Here is a 21,530-nt window from a genome sequence, read left to right as displayed (position 1 = left end):
CAAAAGAACCAAAACTTAACATATTCTAAATAAAATAAAAAAGCAACATCTAAATCAAGAATACTAGTTCCCCCCTATGATGTGGTGGGTAGCTGGTAGAGCCCAACTGGCCCCCCTGTATTTAATAGCTCTGCTCTGTGGAGCATGTCTTTTGCTCAGGCCTGGCAAGATGTCCTCCAGCAGTGGCACCCCCAGCACTGGTAACCCAAGAACCAAGAACCAGAACAACTCCAAACTAAAGATAAACCAGAGTGTTGACTGTACAAAAGTTAACGAAATGTGTGAACTAAGAAACAGAACCAACGTCCTGTCAAAACTGCTGAATAAAGTACAAGTATGATGTATGAAAGAAAACCTATGTCATGTCATTCATTTGTTTGTGATATGAAATGTGATGGGCCTAAAATAAACTAAATTAGGGCAAAATGAACTACAAATGTGTGGCTGCGAGTACAGCCATCACACTATACATAATGGATATAATGGTTTGTTAAGAGACATGGTAAAGTCACACAAGGTCAGAGTAACAGTATGCATTCGTATTTAAATAAGTAGCTTGGATACAGGGAGGTCTGTTAGCATAGGTGGAGGGTGTAGAAGGCCCAGGGCTCAGGCACGTAGATGACCCCAGGGTACTTCCTTCTCAAAATGCTGTCATTCCACAGGCAAACCACCCAGATCACCACCAGGCCCAGAGCCACTGAAAAACTACAACCAAATCAGGACAAGGTAATTTCGATGTTATATAGACAGAAACCAGTTTAAGATGTGAGACCAGGTCATCTATGTGTGTCTGTGTATGTGTTCTTTTATGTTTGGGTATATCTGTGTGTATATGTGTACCTGTAGAGCAGGAAGAGGCCGTTGCCATCAGGAACCAGGCCCTTCCTCCGCTGATGCAGCACAGTGGCTGCCATGGCAAAGAAGGTGAAGACGAAGAGGATGAAAATCTGCCCCTCTGTGATCAGGTACCTGTCAGATGTTAACAAAAGCTCATGTAAGCAGATGATCAAAAAGCATCACTGCTCCACCTGACATCTCAACCCACAAACCAGCAGGTTCAAGTCCACTCAAGGCAGCTCTTCCGGGATTTGTTTTGAATAGTGCAGTCACTGAACCACATAATTACTCCAAAATGGATCTGACTTTGTTAGCATCTCATTAGATTTAAGTTCCTGAATTCTAATTGAGGTATCATACGCAAATTGCCATGACCGTTAATTTCAGTTACCAAGTGGTCACAGCAATTTGCATATGAAACCGGTGTTAGATTACCTGTTTAGGTAGTTATGTAGCTGTACTGTTTGCAAGGTTGGGGATACCTGCACTAAGCTGAGACCAACGAAGTCACTTAGCTGAGTAATGATACATTTATCCCGTTAAACTTTGTGTCCAGATGACCCGATTCAGATTTCTGGGATTTCCACAACTGGATTATTGAGCATGCATCAAGACATCCATCATATGAAGACTTTTGAATGCCTTGTGCTTTCACACCTCAAGTCCATCCCCACTCCTCTCTTGGATCCGCTACAGTTCACATACGGAGCCAACAGGTCCACAGATGACATGGCTGTCATCAACATGGCTGTCCAATCCATCCTGCTTCACTTGGACTCTCCTGGTACCTATTCCAGGATCCTGTTTGTGGACTTTAGCTCTGCGTTCAACACAATCAGCCCTGCTGTCCTCCAGGATAGACTCTCCCAGCTCCACATGCTCCACTCCACCTACAGGTGGATCACTGACTTCCTGACTGACAGGAGTCAGCATGAGAAGATGGGGAAGCATGTCTTGAGGCCTTGGTCTATCAGCACCGGTGCCCCCAAAGGTTGCGTCCTGTCCCTGTGGCTCTTCTCACTCTACACACCAATGGCTGCACCTCCAGACATCTGTCAAGCTCCTGAAGTTTGCAGACAACACCACTGTCATCGGAGTCATCTCTGAGGGTGACAAGTTTGTTTACAGATGGGAGGTGGACCACCTGGCTTCCTGGTGCAACCAGAACCTGGAGCAAAAACCCCTGAAGACAGTGGAGCGGGTAGTGGACTTCGGGAGAATCCCCCACCCACCCCACCCTATGTTTCAGTTTCCTGGGCACCACCATCGTGCAGGACCTCAAGTGGGAGAAAGCTTTGTGAGAGCTTGGTGCTAAACATCAGCTCCCTCATCAACAGAGGATGTACTTCCTCTGGCAGCTGAAAAAATTCAACCTGCCACAGACAATGATGGTGAATTTCTACATCTCCATCATTGAGTCCATTCTAACCTGAAGTTCGGTCGGGGTGCCTGTTCAAGGGGGAGGGGGAACTGGGGGGAATAGCGTGATCCTCCCATGCGCTACATCCCCCTGGTGAAACTCCTCACTGTCAGGTGAAAAGAAGCGGCTGGCGACTCCACATGTATCGGAGGAGGTATGTGGTAGTATGCAGCCCTCCCCGGATCGGCAGAGGAGGTGGAGCGGCGACCGGGACGGCTTGGAAGAGTGGAGTAATTGGCCAAGTACAATTTGGAGAAAAAGGGGGGAAATTCCCCCTTTCCCCCCAAAATAGAAAAAAAGTTACCTTTCTTCATTCTGTAACCGGACTGACAGAGGATAGCAATGGGGAAAGGTCAATGTATTTTTTTTTTAATGACAATTCGCAACCAGTAGTTTAAAGACGTCAGACTTGGCGGTCTTGAAGAAAATTTCCACTCCAATACAGAACGTTAAAACGCCTTTAACAGGGCGTGGCTGTGGGGAAAGAATAGAAACCACACACCAACACATTTCAGCTTTGTGACTTTCACCTTTTTAGACGTTATTCTTTGACTCAGAAGAGTGGCTGATTCTCTTTAACAGAAATGTCCCAACGCTTTCATTTGTTCCAGCACTTCTTTTTACTTTTTCTTTTCAACTACTCGATAAACTGCATTCCATTGCCCAGCAGGAGCCGTTTCATAACTGTCTCTGACTCTTTACAAGCCACTGTAATAACAACAACAACTACTACTACTACTACTACTACTACTACTACTACTTTCGGCTGCTCTTGGTAGGGGTCGCCACAACAGATCATCCATTTCCATTTCTTCCTGTCCTCTGCGTCTTTCTCTGTCACACCAGCCACCTGTATGTCCTCCCTCACCACATCCATAAACCTCCTCTTTGGCCTTCCTCTTTTCCTCTTGCCTGGCAGCTCCATATTCAGCATCCTTCTCCCAATATACCCAGCATCTCTCCTCCACACATGTCCAAACCATCTCAATCTTGCCTCTCTTGCTTTGTCTCCAAACCATCCAACCTGAGCTGTCCCTCTAATATAATATAATATAATATAATATAATATAATATAATTATGCAATTATTATAAATAATCTAATATAAGTATACAATTATTATAATTATATTATATAATAACTGCTGGGATAGGCTCCAGCATCCCGCAACCCCAATTAGGATAGGCAGCTTGGATAATGGCTGGATGGATATATGTGTGTGTGTGTGTGTGTGTGTGTGTGTGTGTGTAATTAAATAATATAATTTAATATAAGCCACTGTAATAACTGAGCAGAAAAAAAAACAAAACACATGGACCAGAAAAACCATGCTAACCAGCAATAAGACTCCAGTTGAACCATACCATCCTGTAGAACCACACTGACCAATAGTAGACAGCACTGGGAACCAGGAGGAGCCAAGCTGTCTGGGGCATCCTTTCCTCCGTCAGATGGGTGAAACAGCCGCTGAAATAGAGGAACAGGATGAGGAAGAAAGGAACGTTCCTGGAGGAAAGAGAGAGAGAATGAGAATAATCTAACTACCGACATTGCCCCTGCCACCCAATACCATTTATCCACTAATTCCCAGGTGCTCCACTGTGGTTGTACTGAGCAGCCGCCACCCACTGACAGTAACATGCTGTGGTTGCACAGGAGACCTTCCAGTGTCTCAAAATAAAATGTTTTGGCTTTTTTAGCGGCTGACGGTAGATGTCTGTGGTTGTACATGTTCACTGTCAGAGGTCAATGGGGGGAGAGGCTGGAACTATACTGGTCAGGTACTATGTGATTTACAATTAGATGTCTTCTTACCACATGGAATGGCCGAGGGTCTTCTCATAGTAGTGCAGGAGTTCAAATGAGTCAATCTGTCAAACAGCATGTTAAAGAACAAGTGTTGAAGAATTATCACAATCACAAGAATCATGCAGTCATCCACATATATAAAATTACTAATTTTAAGGGGGATTATGTAAGCTTTTCCCCTTAGTCCTACCTGAAGACATGGTGGAGCAATAAGCCCATTTATTCGTTTCCTGTTTGATTTGTTGTTATGTGATTTGTTGTTTTTTTCCCCCGATTTGAACACAGATCCATAGTTCAAACTCTTACCAGAACTCAGAAAAGGCCAAAGTTAACTACACATCCAGGAAGGACATTTCATGTATTACAACATAAAAAGTAGGTGGTCTTGGTGCAGACAGAGAGTGTAGATATAGTATGGAGATTAATATCAGGGTATCAATGTACAGAGATAGTTGAGGGAAAATTAACTATTTGTGCACTGATATTTTTGCTGGGTGGTCAATACGATCAGTTGTCCACTTTAAGTAAAGAAACTTGCTTCTGGCTCTCTTGTTTGACGGAGGAACAGTTTTAGCCTTGTCTACTGTTAGCATATGAGTGGTTACAGTCATCGTGACATGACACTCAACAGCAAAATAAAATGGTGATACTTCCTCCCTTGCTGCTCAAGCGGCTACAACAGGTTTTGATTTAGTTTTAATTTTAGATCTCCTTTTCTCCCGATTCAGCACAAACCAGAGAGGCAGGTTTGAGGTTCTTGAGCACTGGATTTTCTCTGATGGACAGATGGAACTGGTGGCCAATCAGTAGGAGCCGCTGATTGATGGAGTTTCCCACCAGGTGGATGCTGGCTCCCATTACAAAGGTGATGATGCAGAGGTAGACGGCTGGACAGGGCAGGGCATTGGGGCTGCGCTCATTCAACTATAATGGAGGAAAACAGGTTTGGGCTTGAAAAGAAATACTCAGCATCAGCAAAATCTATAGAGCCATATCTTCCTAATCTATGGATCCAATTTGCTAAATTTTGGTAATTTTGTTAGCCAGAGAATTTTTCCTTATAATATTTTTATTGCATTTTTGCACTGGTTTATAAGACAAACAGAACAAAATATGGAATGAATAGTCTGTCAATGAAGGTCCAAATGTACAATTATTAAAAACTGGAGCATGAGTAGAGGGTCTGTGCAAACCAAAATGTTTTCTGAACTGGGCTCAGATTTTTACTGACTGTGTAACTACTGAATTTGTACTGAAGGTAATGGGTAGTGGCAGTTGGGAGCAAATAACAGAGTGCAATGAAAAGGGGGCAGATAACTGTTCCACAAGGGCCCAAATAGGAGATTCATTATCTGGATTATGCAGCCAATATAGAATCTTCTGAAAATTACAAGCCCAGTAGTATTGTGTGAAGTTGGGGAGTGCAAGACCCCCCCCCCCATATTTTTGGAAGCTGTAATACAGCCTTCCTAATTTACATCCTGTCTTTCCAAGGTGCTATTTGTACTTCCACTTGAGCCTGCCCTCTACTGTTGAGCAGTGTAAATAGCACCAACAAACCATGAAAAGGACGACAAATTTAATAGAAAGGTTGCAAATAGATGTCATAATTCCTGATGTTTGCCATTTATAAACTTCTCATTAGATATTGTTTGTTGCAATCGCTGCTTAAGTGCAAGTGTACGTAAAGTCTTATGGGGGGTGGGTCATCAACAACAAAAACATGAGCCGGCCCAGCTCCTTTTTTTTTGGATGCAGAAATCTGGGGAGTCGGGTTGGCACTAATTGTTAAGTTTGCTTAAATCAGACCATTCAGCAACCCCTTCTGATATAGTCATGTCATTCTTCAGGGAACCTGAAATATTACACACAAGACCTATCTCAAGCACGCTGAGTTTCCATTAGTTGTTTGAAAGAAGCAGGGCTCAGTGTCTTTTCAGATGATCCTTCACCCCAACTTCACCACAATGCTACTTTTATGAATTACACGATTGTTACATTTCCCAGAACGAACCCAAATGCACAACTCAAAGACAGGGTTGAGAACATGGGACAAAGACATACAGACGAGGAGGATGAAAACCGGCAAGAAAGAGGTCAGGAAACAAACAAAGCTGGAACAAAAGCACTGGGAAACGACACTAGAAAAAAACCCTGACTGTATTGTTTGACACGGGTTACAGACAAAAGGAACTACCACTGTGCTTTAGACTAACATAGCTGGGATTGTGTTCACCTCTAGAACAGCAGTGCTGATATTATAGAACTAGTTGAAGTTACCTTGAGCAGTAAATATGGCGTGATGATGTTGTAAACCATATGAAGGTAGTCTTCAGCACAGGGCCTGTTCACAGGAAACCACTGCGCTGGGAGCAGGAGCTGGGAAGGGAAATATCATAATCAAAATTAATTGTAGATTGAGAATAGCTCTGTCTATCTATCTATCTATCTATCTATCTATCTATCTATCTATCTATCTATCTATCTATCTATCTATCTATCTATCTAAACTCCCTCCATTTATTTATTTATCCCTGCATCCATCTATCCTTCCATCCATTCCAAGTAGGCCTTTAATGCTGCTCTATATGTACTTCATAATTAAAATTTTGAATTATACAGCCTGATCAGAATGAAAACCAAAACTGCAGACACATTTTATGTTTATGTCAACAAAACACTCATCTCATTACCTTGGCAATGGGCCTGCCTACATCTAGGACCCAGTTGTGGAGGGTAAAGCTGAGCCAGAGGTCATAGTGGAACTGAGGTTTCAGGACAACCGACTCCCCCTTTCTGGGCCCAGGCCTAGTGGAGAGACAGATATATATATATATATATATATATATATATATATATATATATATATAAAACATGTTAGCATGCTATAAATAATAATAGTAATCATCATCATCATCATCATCATTACATTTATATAGCGCTTTTCTAGACATCCAAAGCACTTCACATTGAAGGACGTAACTCATCTCAACCACCACCAATGTGTCGCACCCACCTGGGTGATGCACGGTAGCCATTTTGTACCAGAACACTCCCCACACATCAGCTTGAGGTGGCGAGGGAGGAATCATTAAGCCAATTACATGGGGGGATGATTAGGTGGCCAGATGGAGAGAGCCAGGTTGGGAATTTTGCCAGGACACCGGGGAACCCCCTACTCTTTGCAATAAGTGCCATGGGATCTTTAAAGACTAGAGTGAGTCAGGACCTCTGTTTAATGTCTCACCCGAAAGACAGAAAAAAAGAATAAAGGACAGAGAGAGACCATAATCATCATCATCGGCGGTCACTCAGGGTCGAGCACTGTCCTCCTTCTAGGTCCTTGTGGGTATATCTGCGGGAGAACACCTGCACGTGACAGCTTTTCATGTGGAGAGGCTGATGCGCCTGCAGCTACCACATGATCCTTGGCAGGGGGTGGCCAGAGTCCAATGGCATGGAGAACCAAGATGATTGGGGACTACCCTCTGTTACAGCCTTCAGCCGCCTTCACTGCCATTGTGACCTGGGGACATCTTCCACACATTCCGCCATTGAGGTCTTTGTTGGATCATGCTTTGTCTGGAACCTCCCCCTTGACCTATTTGCTTTGGGTGACCCTCCCAGGAGCCAAGCTCCGGATAGCATAGCTCTTGGGATCATTGGTACACGCAAGCTTCTCCACCACGGCAAGGTGGTGATCCCAGGAGAAGAGAGTCCATAAACACAATATACGTTTCTTTAATCAATCCCCTTGGGGAAATTCATTTACTGCAAATTAACCCATCCTAACTGTGCTCTGTGTAGCTAGGAGCAGTGGGCAGCTGCAGCGCCCGAGGACCAACTCCAGTTCTTTTCCCATTGCCTTGGTCAAGAGCACAGACAGGAGTATAACCCCTAACATGCATGTTTTTTTGATGGTGGGGGAAACCGGAGCACCTGAAGAAAACCCACCACAGACACGGGGAGAACATGCAAACTCCACACACAAAGGACCCGGGATGACCCCCCAAGGTTGTACAACCCCGCTACCTCGCTACCATGCCGCCCATTATAGACAGATATGTGAGCATGGTGTTAAGATAATAAGTTAGTGTGTTACAAAGTGAGGAGAGATGTTGTTCGCATGTAACATGTTAGTTTATCTTGTGAAAAAGGACAGAGATTAAATACTACTGAAATATTAAAGAATGTTTTTCCTTAATAGAAGAAGAATTAACAGAGAAGGCCTAGAGAGGAAAACATCGTCTACAAGGGAATGATTAAAGTGTGAAAATAACTAAGTGAGCAATTTCTTAACCAAAAACAAAGGAAGACAAAGCATATAATTCTTCATTGATTTAGACAAGCATGCTTGCAAGGATTAGTTAATAGGGTTGTTATTACATTAACTACTAGTTGTTGTACTTCATTATATTAATTTTTAAATTGAAGAGAAAATGCTGGTATGCCAGAAGACATCCTTCTAAAGCAGATAAAGTAAAGGATAAGTGGGTTTTACTCTTTGGACTAACTGCATTCAAACGCAGCGATTTTAGCCCCGGTAACAGAGTAGTTGGAAGTGTCTGATGAACATTTGGAAGTTGTGAACAGATGACATGTGGCCTGTGCTCCTATCCTTCATTTTTACACGTGACAGAAGTTGGCTAGGATTTTACATCTGATCAGGAAAACCACATCCAGGACAAAAAATAAAAATAAAAAATCAGCTCCAGTGATGCCATCTGTCTATCCTGGACCAGCATTTCGAAGCTGTCATATACGGTAGTCAAATGCTCTTGCGCATATACTGTGTGATATATGTTATACAGGAAAACGTAGAGGCTAGGTGACCTTGGGGAAGTTCGGGGAGTGTACATGAGTGTTGGTGTGTTGCCTGACGGTGATTCATTATAACTGACAAAAGCCAAATGAAGCCTCCATCACAATTATTTACCCAAGCCACAACCAAAACCAGTATGGCTGCTACTCCTATTGTAGTCTGAATTCAAATCCTCTTTCTACCCAGCAGTGTGTCTCATCTGACTGCCAGAACATAGCCAATGTTTTTCTTGAAGGAAGAAGATGTGCAAATAGCACACATTATTGTATCTTGACATTGAGAGATCATAACATAAACTGATTTCAGTTACAAAATAAAAGCGGAAAAGTTTGAGGAAATCTCTAAAAGTACATTTTTGATCATTTGTAGGTGTACAATGAACAGATCTGTGTTTGATATCACAGAGTAGTTAAGTGAATGAGGGTATAGGTTACTCTTGTGTTTGTACAGCCTTACTGCCGTTCATGTTCATTCCTAAACTGTTGTGTGTCAAACAAAAGCAGAACATGCTGACTTGTATGGCACATTCACGCACTGTGGTGGTGGACATGAAATACTTCAAAACAAAATCTGTTTGAAACAATATCAAACAAAGAAGTTTGTTTTGTTAGAGAGGAATGGAACCTTACTAACTAATAGTGTCACCCTGACCCCCCCCAACCCACATGTCAATCCTGGGACTCTTCAATAAGTGCTGTCCTCATGACTCAAAATTCAGTTCAAAACTTTTGCAGCCAGAAAGCACTGACTGTGGCTGCCTGCCGATTGGCCGAAGTGCCCGTGGGATGGATGGACGCCATTCTGAAAGACATCATCCAAATCTAATTGCTTCTGGTTTATCAGTCGCACATCCAGACGTCAAGCCATAGCACAGCTGTCTCATCAGCAGGTTAAATACATTTTTTCTGAGAGGGGAGCTGGCAGGGATGATCAAACAGCTGCTGACCATAATCACTATATGACCATATGGCATCACCACCAGCTACTGGCCTTATATTTCATAACACATTTCATAATACTTACACATACAGATAACTTGCTTTCTGTTCATCTGCAGTGCATGTATTGAAACTGAAAAATATAAAAATCAATATGACAAGTTATTACTACAATGTCATCAACAAGCACTGCAGGGGGAACTTTAAAACAAACAAGTCAAGTCAATTATATAGCCCCATATGACAAATTACAAATTTGCCTCAGAGGGCTTTACAGCAACACAACATCTTATCCTTAGACCCTCGCATTGGATAAGGAACAACTAGGTTTTGATAGCTTAGAGTCTATCTTTAGCTGCCATGGTCTGCCTATCTCCTGTAAGAACGACAACGCCCCCCCAGTTCAGGTCAGAGTTATTCAGAAACTTCTGTTTCAACAACGGGACTAAACACCTGAAAACAACATTAAAATTGGCCCAGGCTAATGGAGAAGTCGAGTGACAAAATGCATCCTTGATGAAGAGGATCAGGATGGCTCAGTCAGAAGCACTCGATTGGAAACGTGAGCTTAGAGCGTATGTGACCGTGTACAGGAGCGTTGACCACGCCACAACAGGGAAGAGCCCAGCCGAGTTGCTCTTTAAACACAAAATGAAAGGAAAGCTGCCAGAGATCACGGAGTTACACGCAGACATGCTAGTGCGTGACAAAAGGGCAAATCCAAACTGTACGCAGATGAACGGCGATGAGCACAGTATTCAGAAGTGGACATAGGCGATACAGTTCTAATACATCAGGAAAAAATGGACAAGTTCACTACGCCTTTCAATGCGACGCCCCACAAAGTCATAAATAAGACAGGGAATCAAGTAGTTGTAGAATCTCCAGAGGGAGCACACTACTCTAGAAACACCACATTTGTTAAAAGATACTGGACCAGTGGACCAACAGAGTGACTCTGTGAGCAGGAGAAGACAAAGGGAAGAGAGGACAGTACAGTGGACTTTGATACATGTTACCACTGTGACACAGACAGTACCCACTGACACTAACACGCCAGACATGACCAACACAACCAGACCTCAAAGGGATAAAAGACCACCCACTAGGATGTCTGATTACGTCACAACCTAATATGTGTATTACGTCACAACCTAATCTGTGCATAAACTATATGAGTGATGTTGATGTGCAGACAATAGTTGATGTTAAAACATGTTTAAGCACTAGTTGTTTGGAAAGACAAGTTTGTCAGATGTTTGTGAGCATTTTTTATTGTTGTTGCAATGCCACTGTTGACAACTGTTTTGTAAATTGTAAATTTGTTTCCAAGGAAAAGGGGGATGTCATGTATTGGTTAGTTGTTTGACACCTGTCAGTATCCATAGGGAGGATGTCATGAGAAAATGCATTGTGCGCCGGCCGGGATGTAATTGCAGCCGTTCTATGTGCTTTTATTTGAAATACTTGCCTTTATTTTGACATTCTCAAAACCGGAAGTAAGTTCACACAAGGACTGAGAAGCGCCTGTAGTAGTACTGTAATCTTGCTAGTTCGTTTTTGTTTTTTGGTCACTCCATGCTTTGTAGTTTTTCACTACAGTTACATATGAAAGACTGCATGTAAGATTGAAGAAAAGTGTATGTTCAAGCATCGTATTTGGACTGAGAAGATTGCCTGGGAGGAATAGCCAAGATAACTCTGCCGTTGGTTGAGAAGCAGGCTAAAGTGGTTAGCATTAGCCTATGTTTTCTTTATCTGTATTAGCTGCAGTGCTAAGCAGTGCTATTTTCCTAATGATTGTACAAGCTGATGTTTTTTCTTCGTCTGTCTGCACTTTTAGTTCTACGGTGTAAATAAAACCAGTAAAAAGAACTGGAGTCTCGCATCCAATCAATGAGCGGCATACGGGATAAAAGCAAAGAGTTGGATACTGTGCCACGAGTTTCTATTTAATTGGTCTAATTTAATGTATTACGACAGACAGACACAACAAACGGGTACCGCGAAAATAGGGGGACAGACAGACAGACTCCTTCCATTTTAGTTAGATTATTATTATTACTCCGAGGAATTTTTAACTGTATATTGTAAATATATCAAAGAATAATGAGTCCCTAAACGTCCCTACTAAACATCCCTCTCAGGCCGTCTATGAGTGAGTGAGTGACCACCATTTGAAACGCACAGCCCACGGCGGTAGTTGCGCGGTGCCGTGGGAAAAAATATATTTTTTAAATGTAATCCCAAAAATAATCCCCGGTTTTTAAAATTGTATCGTAATCTGATTACATCTTCCATAACCGGAAGCGGCCATCTTCCCACACCTTTGCAGCCGCCTGACCCAGTACCGATGTGGGAAGCGGTGTGGGAAGATGGCGGCGTGAATTCACATTTGCGGCAAACGCACCCAGTACCGTCCATGCAGTGTCTTTGTCCACGTCTGTGTTAAGTTTTGTCATCGTTCGATGGCTGGGAGAGCTGGCGCTGGATCGGCTGAGAGAGCTTGGTCTGCTGCATCCTGTGGGCCCAGGGACCACGGCCTTGCCCGGAGCTGCGCCCGAGGAGGTAATACGGTCTGACAGGACGCGGAAGCGGGGCAGGCTAAGTTAACTGCTAGCCCATACAGACCGGCAGTTCCGATAAAACCGAGGGCGGTCTGACAGGACGCGGAAGCGGGGCAGGCTAAGCTAACTGCTAGCCCATACAGACCGGCAGTTCCGATAAAACCGAGGGCGGTCTGGCGGCGGCCTCACCTGGCGTTGACTGTGGTGTTTTTGATGTCGTCGTGTGGATTGCGGGGAGGTGTGTCGAGGGTGTCTGGCTGGGAGAGCTTGGTCTGCTTCGACCGGTGGGCCCGGGGACCACGGCCCCAGCCTGGAGCTGCACCCGAGGAGGAAACGCTGAGGGTGCTTTGACAGGACGCGGTAGCGGGGCAGGCTAATCGAACTGGTAGCCCGTGCAGACCGGCGGTTCCGACAGTCATCCTGGCTGGTGTTCGTTCCCTTGGACAGCGTTAGTGTGGGAGTGCAGGAATGAGGAGACGGAGAGATCGAGTCGAGTCAATCCCGTTTACTCGCCACACAAAACAACACCGATACAGCGCAACCTCTCGTGGCAGCCAGCTAACCGCTAGGCTGCTGCCAACATGGCTCCACCCCGGAAACTCTAGACAGTGCCTACGTCAGCACTCTGAATGTCAGCCTTAAAGGAGCCGCAGCCCCTGGTGAATCTACCCTCATTTGTGTATCGCCACATTAGTTTGGATATGTGTGTTCTTTCAGTTTTTGGATGTTTTTGTCTTTGTGTTGCACTGCTGTGAGCTGGGGGAAACGGCATTTCGTTTCATGAAAGAACAAATTAAAGTGTTCCTAATTACTGATAACTGTACTTTTTTGTATGCTGATTTCGTTACTCCCTAAGCCTGTTCTTGCCTCAGTTCCATGGCCGCTTTTACTACCAGCCAAATACAAAACAAAACAAAACAAAACAAACAAACAAAAACTCTAGGAAAGTTGTTTAACTGACACGGTTACAGCCAAAATGTTGCACTTTTCCCCGGGCGCTGCAGCTGCCCACTGCTGCTATAAAATGGGGTGGGTTGAATGCCGAGAACACACATACAATACGTTATAGGAATACAGAGTCAAATAAAGTGGCTTTCATTTCATTCAGAATTTGCCGGCAGTCACCTGGTCATTATCATAACTCATCACTTTGGTGACAAGCTTCTTATATCAGGTCTAGACATCTTTGAGGACTCTCTATATGATAGGTATTGTAGTAATGAAATTACGACAAATAAGTGATCATTTTTACTTTGCCTTTACCATTATTTGGGTCTGAAAGCTCAACTCAAACATTGTACCTCGGTCAGCTTTTCTGGCTCAATGCCAGTTTTGTTTTTGAACAAAAACCTAGTTGTTAGTAAACAATTATTGTTCTAATCCGCAATCTGTAGGCATAATAGGTAGGCCCAGTGCAGAAAAGTTAACGAGGAATATGTGCAAGAACAAAGGCAAACTGTTTTTCATATATTCAGCTAATCTATTTGGTACATGTGGACTGAATGTAAATAGTTGGTGAACAACTCTAAGTATTTTTTCTTTATCACTTTCTGAGACTGTAAATCATGAATATCAGCATGAAGAATCACCACTGACAGAACGTACTAAAATTTTATGACCATTGGATAACTTCATTTTCAGTGCTAAAATATACTCTATGTCAGTGACAGTACAACTATAGCTTATGTTAACATACAGATGTACATATTATCACAGTATGCATTCTTTTAAGCACATCTTTGTGAGAAGTTGTCAGGTGTATTGCCTTAGATTAACTTGGTGTGTCAGAAATGAGAAAATCTAATTCAAGAGAGGAGGATGTGTGCAGCTTTTAAGAGCGCTGAATATAAAAGCTCATTTCTCAAACCTGGACATAAAGGCTGCCGCATGCAGAGCCGAGTTCTGCCGCTTCCTGACCGATGCCTGCATCGTTCACGCCTCAAAGCCTGCTGTCTGCTGGCCTGATACAAGCTGTCAGTAGTCCAAATGCTACACTGCCTTCAGACCAACCTCTCTGTCTGTAATCCTACTAACCTAAGCAATGCTGTCGTCCTGCAGAGCACTGTGCAGGTCTATACACAATGTCCTCATGGGGTTAAAGAAGTTTAGCTCCAGTTATCTCACTACCACACTGTATAAATAGCCCTGCTGGACTGTCTTTAGGCTTTTAGGTCCAACAGTGATGTAAACATTTGGAAGATAACCAAATGGATGTGGAAATTTTCATCTAGTTTTTTTTCTCCTCCTCTGAAACATTTCTGTCTCTCACCAGCATTGTGCGGTGTTCTGCTGTTGTCTAGCTAACATATGTAATCCTTGTGTCATTTGGTCCTCTCCACTTGCTGGTGTTGTTTGTGTTGAAGAACATGCCAGTTCCTGGTGGTCCCAATGTTGAAACACAACATCATAAACAGCGAAGGTAAGCGACAATCAACTATCTGCATAAAGGGTGAACTATGATGCAGGGGGTTTAGTTGCCTAGAGATAAACCCATAATCTGTCTCTACCCCCTCCCCTTTTAATAAATGACAATAATCTGGTAATCTGGTTGGGCATGGTTGGAATCTGATACTCCAACTGATATTTGCTCAGATAAAAACAGTAGCCATGAATAAACTGCCTGTGGCTAACTGTAAGATGTATTTCAAATCACAGAGAGAAGACAGCAGAAGCAAGTCTACAAAATCTGACTGACAGTTGCTGAGAGATCAATGTACAGTTGATATGGTGAAGATGAGTCATAAGATCCATATCAGTTATGTTTCACTACTGTTGGATGTTTGTGAAAAACGTAGAAGCACCATTAAAACATGATGGTCAAAGGAAGACCCAGAAACCAATGACTAAATTTGTAAAGCTGCTAAGGCAGCTTTCTCAGAGATGGATATGATTACACTGAGTTCTTCACCTGGACATCTGTCTGCTTAAGCGTATCCAATACACAGGAGTCACGCGAGTACTCTGTAATCCGGGAAGCAGGGAACTTGTTTAGCATGCGGTTGCTATTGAGAAATAATTAAAAATAGTTTAATATCCTAACTGGTGGAGACGACAGTAGCTTTTGTCACCAAGTAACACCGGGGATATAGACATAGGCAGAGAGAGAGAGAGAGAGAGAGAGAGAGAAAGAGAGAGAGAGAGAGAGAGAGAGAGAGAGAGAGAGAGAGAGAGAGAGAGAGAGAGAGAGAGAGAGAGAGAGAGAGAGTGTCCTGGTCAGTAAAAATTTACTGAACTACTTACTGCATGACTTTCAGTTGAACACAAAAGTAACATATGACAAAAAACTTTTCAAACTTTTTTTTTTAATTAACTGCCAGAATGCATCCAATAAGAGACAAACAGACAGACAGAAACTGAAAGTAAAACTCACACACTCCTACGCAGACCTCTGTGTTAGAGTCATAGTTCCAATGGACTAGTAAAACATAACTTTCCTACTTTCACAGAAATGTTAATTTTAAGTCAGGCCTTGTGAAGAACCTTCAAACTCAAAACTTGCTCTGATTGGTTTATTGTTTGTATTTTAATTTATTTTTTGTAATTCGTAAAATTATTTAATTTAAACCTTCGCACAGCTTTCTCTTGTTATTTGAGTTTAGAATATATATTGTGAATTAAGTATTTAGAGCAACCGCGTAGTTTGTGCGAAATTCTGAGAGTGAGGTGACCAATTCTACCAATTCTGCCTACAGGCAAGAAATATGTCACCTGACGAATAGGTAATATTTTTTACCTCAGTTTTATCCTCGTCATCATTGCTATAATTTTAACGTCACTGTACAGATCCAGTGCAAACAAATTACTAAACATTGTACAATATCTGGTTTAAAATAATGTACTATACACACACCTCCTGCAAGTGCGGAACGATTATTTCCTAGCGAAGAGGTCGAGTCGGAGTTCTTTTTCCGTTGAACACTAACTTCCGGCAAGTCACTGAATAGCAAAGGTGAAAGTGGTATGTTTTTGCTTAGACAACATTTCAGGTTTAGGGCTTCCTTCGTACGAATAACACCGGCTGCGTATTTAAGGACGAACCAAAATGGTGACGCTCTTTTCAATTTTATATTATTTTGAATTAAAACTGCCAGCTTGTTTGTTTACTAACATTAGCTCGTTAACGATAGCTGAGTGAAGCTAACAGTTAGCTCGCTCAGCAGATATTTGGCTGACGTTATCTGTAGATTGACGACAGGCTACAACCTAGATGAGACGTATCGGAAAGTAAACTTTCCTAAAAAGTGTGCGTATCGTTTCCTGGTTGCGTTTACTTGGAATAAGGGACGTTTTAATGTGAGTGCTGGTGATCCCCTCAGTATTTTAATGGGAGGCGGGTTGCTGTGGTGTTCATATCGTGGGCGTCACTTGCGAAGAAAGCGGAGGTACTGGCTACCTGTTGGGCCCAAATGGAGTCCCTGGCTGGGTACGTCTACAAAGCGGCCAGTGAGGGCCGAGTCTTGACGTTGGCTGCACTGCTGCTCAATCACTCCGAGGCAGAGACCCAGTATTTGCTCAGCTTTGTCACTCACCTCGCTGGCCAAAGGTCCACTCCTCTCATCATTGCAGCGAGAAACGGACATGACAAAGTTGTCCGGTTGCTTCTGGACCACTACAGGGTGGATACCGAACAGACCGGCACAGTGCGTTTCGATGGGTTAGTGTCGCCACATTCACACTTAACTTCATGCTGTTAGCCAAAAATGAATTATTGTTCCTACTGTACCTATCATAACTTGCTAACTACTGCCTGTCCTTCAGGTATGTTATAGACGGGGCCACAGCCTTGTGGTGTGCAGCTGGAGCAGGACACTTTGAGGTGGTGCGCTTGCTAGTGAGTCACCATGCCAATGTCAACCACACCACCATCACCAACTCCACTCCCCTCAGGGCAGCCTGCTTTGATGGACGCCTAGACATTGTCCGCTACCTGGTGGAGAATAATGCAGACATCAGCATCACCAATAAGTACAACAACACTTGCCTGATGATTGCCGCCTACAAGGGCCACACGGATGTGGTGAGTTTCCTACTGGAGCAAGGGGCAGACCCTAATGCCAAGGCCCACTGTGGAGCCACAGCCCTGCACTTTGCAGCAGAGGCGGGCCACCTAGATATTGTGAAGGAGCTGGTTCGTTGCCAGGCAGCCATGGTAGTCAATGGACATGGCATGACACCACTTAAAGTTGCTGCAGAGAGCTGCAAGGCTGACGTAGTGGAGCTACTACTGGCCCATGCAGACTGTGACCCATATAGCCGCACTGAGGCTTTGGAACTGCTAGGTGCCTCATTTGCCAATGACCGGGAGAACTATGACATATCGAAGACCTACCACTACCTGTACTTGGCCATGCTAGAGCGTCACCGTGACCCAGATAACATCATCACCAAAGAGCTGCTCCCACCCATTGAGGCCTATGGGGGTCGCAGTGAGTGCCGAACACCCCAGGAGCTGGAAGCCATCCGGGGGGACAGGGATGCCTTGCACATGGAGGGGTTGATGGTCAGGGAGCGCATCCTGGGCTCAGACAACATTGATGTGTCGCATCCTATCATCTATCGTGGTGCCGTCTTTGCTGACAACATGGAGTTTGAGCAGTGCATTAAGCTGTGGCTCCATGCGCTTCGCCTACGGCAGAAGGGCAATCGCAACACACACAAGGACTTGCTGCGCTTTGCCCAGGTATTCTCACAGATGGTCCACCTAAAGGAGCCTGTGTCAGCCCCAGCCGTGGAGCAGGTGCTTTCATGTAGTGTGGTAGAGATCCAGCGCAGCATGGCCCGTGTACAGGCGGCACCCGAGACTGAACTGCCACAGGCAATGGACAACTATGAGTCCAACATCTTCACTTTCCTGTACCTGGTCTGCATCTCTACCAAGACCACCTGCAGTGAGGAGGAGCGTGCCCGTATCAACAAGCAGATCTACAACTTGATCCAGCTGGACCCGCGCTCCCGCGAAGGCTCCTCCCTGCTCCACCTGGCCATCAGTTCCAGCACGCCAGTAGATGACTTCCACACCAATGACGTCTGCAGCTTCCCGAATGCACAGGTCACCAAGCTGCTTTTGGACTGCGGTGCGCAGGTCAATGCCATCGACCATGAGGGCAACAGTCCACTGCATGTCATCGTGCAGTACAACCGGCCAATAAGTGACTTTCTAACCTTACACGCCATTATCATCAGCCTAGTAGAAGCTGGTGCTCATACAGACATGACCAATAAGCAGAAGAAGACACCGCTAGACAAGAGCACCACTGGGGTATCAGAGATCCTGCTGAAGACTCAAATGAAGATGAGCCTCAAGTGCTTGGCAGCCCGTGCTGTCCGGCAGCACCAAATCACCTACCGTAACCAGATCCCCAAAACCCTTGAGGAGTTTGTGGAGTTCCACTGAACACCCAGCCAGCCGAGAGAACTCTTTGACATTGAAAAGTAACAAGGACAAACTCTTTTGTTCTTTCTAGGAATTTCTTATAATTTTTTTTAACAAATCAAAATGGTGCTGGGATGACTTTATTTGATATGAAGAGTTTTTGAACATTTTTGCTTTTTTATAAAAAAAAAGGTGTCTTTTTTTCTATTCTAACTTTGAATGGCAAAGTACCAGCAGCCACAGGCAGCAGTCCTGCCTGTCTGTCCATCTGTCTGTCACCAGATCATTGCAAATCATTATCATGGTTCTCCTAGGCATTAGGAGGAAGCAGCAAGGTAGTTGGCCTCCTCTCTGAATATCCTAGAACCCTAGTTTGGCCCCTCATCTTTTTACTCCTGCTACACTAGCAGCCCTAAATTTGAATATGTCACAACTAGGATTCATGTCATTGGAGAGTACACACAACTTCTTTGGGGTGGTGGAGCTGTGGGTTGGTACTAGTTCCAGTGCCAACAAGGTCCAGTAGAAAACTTATCAGTCAACTCCACAGAGAGTAGAATAGTGAGGTAATTTTTCTGAGTCTTTTGCCTTATCCACATTGCGGGGACAGACATTGCCTTGGAAGAGGGAAGACGATGTGAGTCCTGCAGATCAGAATAAGCTAGAGAGGGAGGGGGAGAGTATGCTTCTTATCCATGGTCACACAAATAGGATTCTTCAGATATTTTTCACAACAACAGCAGAAAATCACTTATATAACAGAAAGCCAAACTGAAGTCATAGGATTAAATTGCAGAATGTACACTTATGGTGGTGTTTTATTTCATTATCAATGTTTTGAGAAGGTTTTATTGAACACGGTATTCTTTGAAATGGATTTTGAAGTCATCTGAGATTTATTTTAGAAACGGCCACATTTGACTTTGCACAAAAAAAAACTTGCCTTGACAGCGCCTTCTCAGTTGGTAGACATACGTGCATGACATGTTTTCACACACCCAAAAGCAGAACAGGAGTTGGTTAAGGCTGTGGGCTTTGTTAGAGGTTGACCATACAAAAGCTGTTAATGAATGTTAACAACTGTTACTGTGAATGTCCTCCCTGTGTGAAACAACTTATTTCACTTCTTTCAAACAATGACACCCCAAATGTATGTATGTATGCATGTGTGACACCATGTTGAAGTCTGCATCACCACATCCAACCAGTTTTGATACCAATTCTGCTGCTCGAGCTTGTTCTCCGCTCTCCATTATTGTGGAAATATATGAAAACAGTGTCATACTTTTTCAAGTATTTTCGGGAACATCTGTGGAAAGAGTATCTCTGTTTGGCAAGTGCCAAGTATTTACGGTGTTTTCAACTGAATGCCACAGAAACACTTGTTTGATTCTGTTTTACTGGTACACACCAGATGTGACCTACGGTTGTGTACTTGATTAAGGAGAATTTCCTGTAACAGATAGACCCGGGAGAGAGCGAGGGGCAAGAAGGTGAGTCCTCTGAGATGGACTGTACCCTGTCAGCCTCCTGCAGTCCTCTCCTTCATAATGATTGTATCTGTTCAATATCCATCAGTTCTGCATTTATCAAGTCACATGATCAGACTTTGGAGATGATTTGTGTATTTTGGCAGGGGAAGGAAGGGTGGTCAGGTGAGAATAATGTGCCATTCAGCATGTCAGACTGATGTCATGCTGACAGAGAAGTGCTATTTTGTTTTTTTAAACTGAGATTTTTATTTAACAACGCAGGTGTGTGTTTATAACAGGTTTCCACGGGTCGTGGGGTTATAGTTGAAATTAACCAAAGGATTTATAATGCCCGGTTCCCATTTGTTCCTCCACATTTAGAGAACTTGAAAACATGTCAACTGTGTAGTCTCTTCTGCAGGTTGACCACTGTCACATTAAAAACCCTCCTGTCTGTTACCCACCAGAGTGCTGTTTATCTTAATTTGTCCTCTAGAAAGAGAAGATTACAAAAGTCACCATGAACCCTTGTCAACTGTCTCTAGTCTCGTGTGGAGGTGTAAAATCTCTGGATCATCTTTCTAAGTATTGTGATTTCTGTTGCTCCTTGGAAACTATTTCAGTCCGTTATCTGACCCGAACACGGGAGAAACTCTGTTTATCCTTCAGCTCAGCTTTCATGATGAATTGGAGGAAAGAAGAAGTAACTAAATCACTTTTTCCAGTTATTTTGTTGCAACAGGCATTAGGTTTTCAAACACAGTTAACTGCTGGAAAAATCATTTGGTTGATGGAGCACCAGTTCAGATCATTGTTAATATTACACCAAGTCTTCCATAATCCACCATTACTGGTACTGTTGTTCCCAAGTGCAACATATAAACCAGCCTGGCCTGAAACCAGAGAATGTGATGTCAGCATTAGTTTAGTGTATGTTAAAAAAAAAACAACATCCAGAGACTATCACTCTTTTGCTTTAGTGAATGATGGGGCGCAGCCCTCAGTCCAAAAAAGCTTTTGGGAAATCCAAGTTATAGGAATTTTCCAAGTTGATGGTATTCGGTTAGATGTAGGTCAGATTTCAAGGGTAATGTTGACATTTCAAACTTGAACTTCCTCGACAGAAAAGAAGCCTGTTGGCATTATTAACATTTCTTATTGAAGCAAGGTGGTTATCAATACCTCTGGAAACGTTTTGCAGACTTTGTGATGAGAAATTGTTGGAGAGTAATAACAAGCTGATGCCAGAATATTGGGGAACGTCTAAATCTGCCTGGTAACAGGATTCTG

At 43.5% G+C, this 21,530-nt stretch overlaps 2 protein-coding genes across 3 annotated transcripts; one reads left to right on the top strand and one right to left on the bottom strand.

Annotated features, from left to right (window-relative positions):
* Positions 1 to 575: 575 nt before the first annotated feature.
* cln6b (CLN6 transmembrane ER protein b) lies at positions 576 to 14,324 on the bottom strand. Its single transcript, XM_056282350.1, has 8 exons — positions 14,263 to 14,324; positions 6,762 to 6,876; positions 6,349 to 6,447; positions 4,804 to 4,992; positions 4,075 to 4,130; positions 3,646 to 3,765; positions 844 to 972; positions 576 to 708 (listed from the first exon to the last, which is right to left on the bottom strand). The coding sequence occupies exons 1-8, from the start codon at positions 14,322 to 14,324 to the stop codon at positions 576 to 578; spliced, it is 903 nt and encodes a 300-aa protein (XP_056138325.1).
* Positions 14,325 to 16,686: 2,362 nt separating this feature from the next.
* On the top strand, positions 16,687 to 19,965 carry fem1b (fem-1 homolog b). 2 transcript variants are annotated; one of them, XM_056282237.1, is made up of 2 exons: positions 16,687 to 17,049; positions 17,154 to 19,965. In XM_056282237.1, the coding sequence occupies exons 1-2, from the start codon at positions 16,802 to 16,804 to the stop codon at positions 18,787 to 18,789; spliced, it is 1,884 nt and encodes a 627-aa protein (XP_056138212.1). In that variant the 5' UTR covers positions 16,687 to 16,801; the 3' UTR covers positions 18,790 to 19,965. The 2 variants fall into 2 exon arrangements, with proteins under 2 accessions (XP_056138212.1, XP_056138211.1); XM_056282236.1 differs by having other exon boundaries at positions 16,975 to 17,049; positions 17,165 to 19,965.
* The last annotated feature ends 1,565 nt before the right edge of the window (positions 19,966 to 21,530 follow it).

This window comes from Lampris incognitus, chromosome 6, assembly GCF_029633865.1.
Source record: "Lampris incognitus isolate fLamInc1 chromosome 6, fLamInc1.hap2, whole genome shotgun sequence".
In the NCBI taxonomy this organism is placed as follows: Eukaryota; Metazoa; Chordata; class Actinopteri; order Lampriformes; family Lampridae; genus Lampris; species Lampris incognitus.
The sequence above is the reverse complement of the archived record's forward strand: the minus strand, read 5'-3'. Positions and strand labels throughout refer to the sequence as shown.

What these genes read in the sequence shown, in the direction of transcription:
- fem1b (XM_056282237.1), top strand. Translation starts at nt 16,802, where the DNA reads ATGGAGTCCCTGGCTGGGTACGTCTACAAAGCGGCCAGTGAGGGCCGA. An exon ending in GGCACAGTGCGTTTCGATGG is followed by an intron (nt 17,050 to 17,153) that starts GTTAGTGTCGCC and finishes CCTGTCCTTCAG; the next exon opens with GTATGTTATAGACGGGGCCA.
- cln6b (XM_056282350.1), bottom strand. Translation starts at nt 14,324, where the DNA reads ATGCAGGCATCGGTCAGGAAGCGGCAGAACTCGGCTCTGCATGCGGCA. An exon ending in CGCCATATTTACTGCTCAAG is followed by an intron (nt 4,993 to 6,348) that starts GTAACTTCAACT and finishes CCTCCATTATAG; the next exon opens with TTGAATGAGCGCAGCCCCAA. An exon ending in ACCCTCGGCCATTCCATGTG is followed by an intron (nt 3,766 to 4,074) that starts GTAAGAAGACAT and finishes TCTTTCCTCCAG; the next exon opens with GAACGTTCCTTTCTTCCTCA.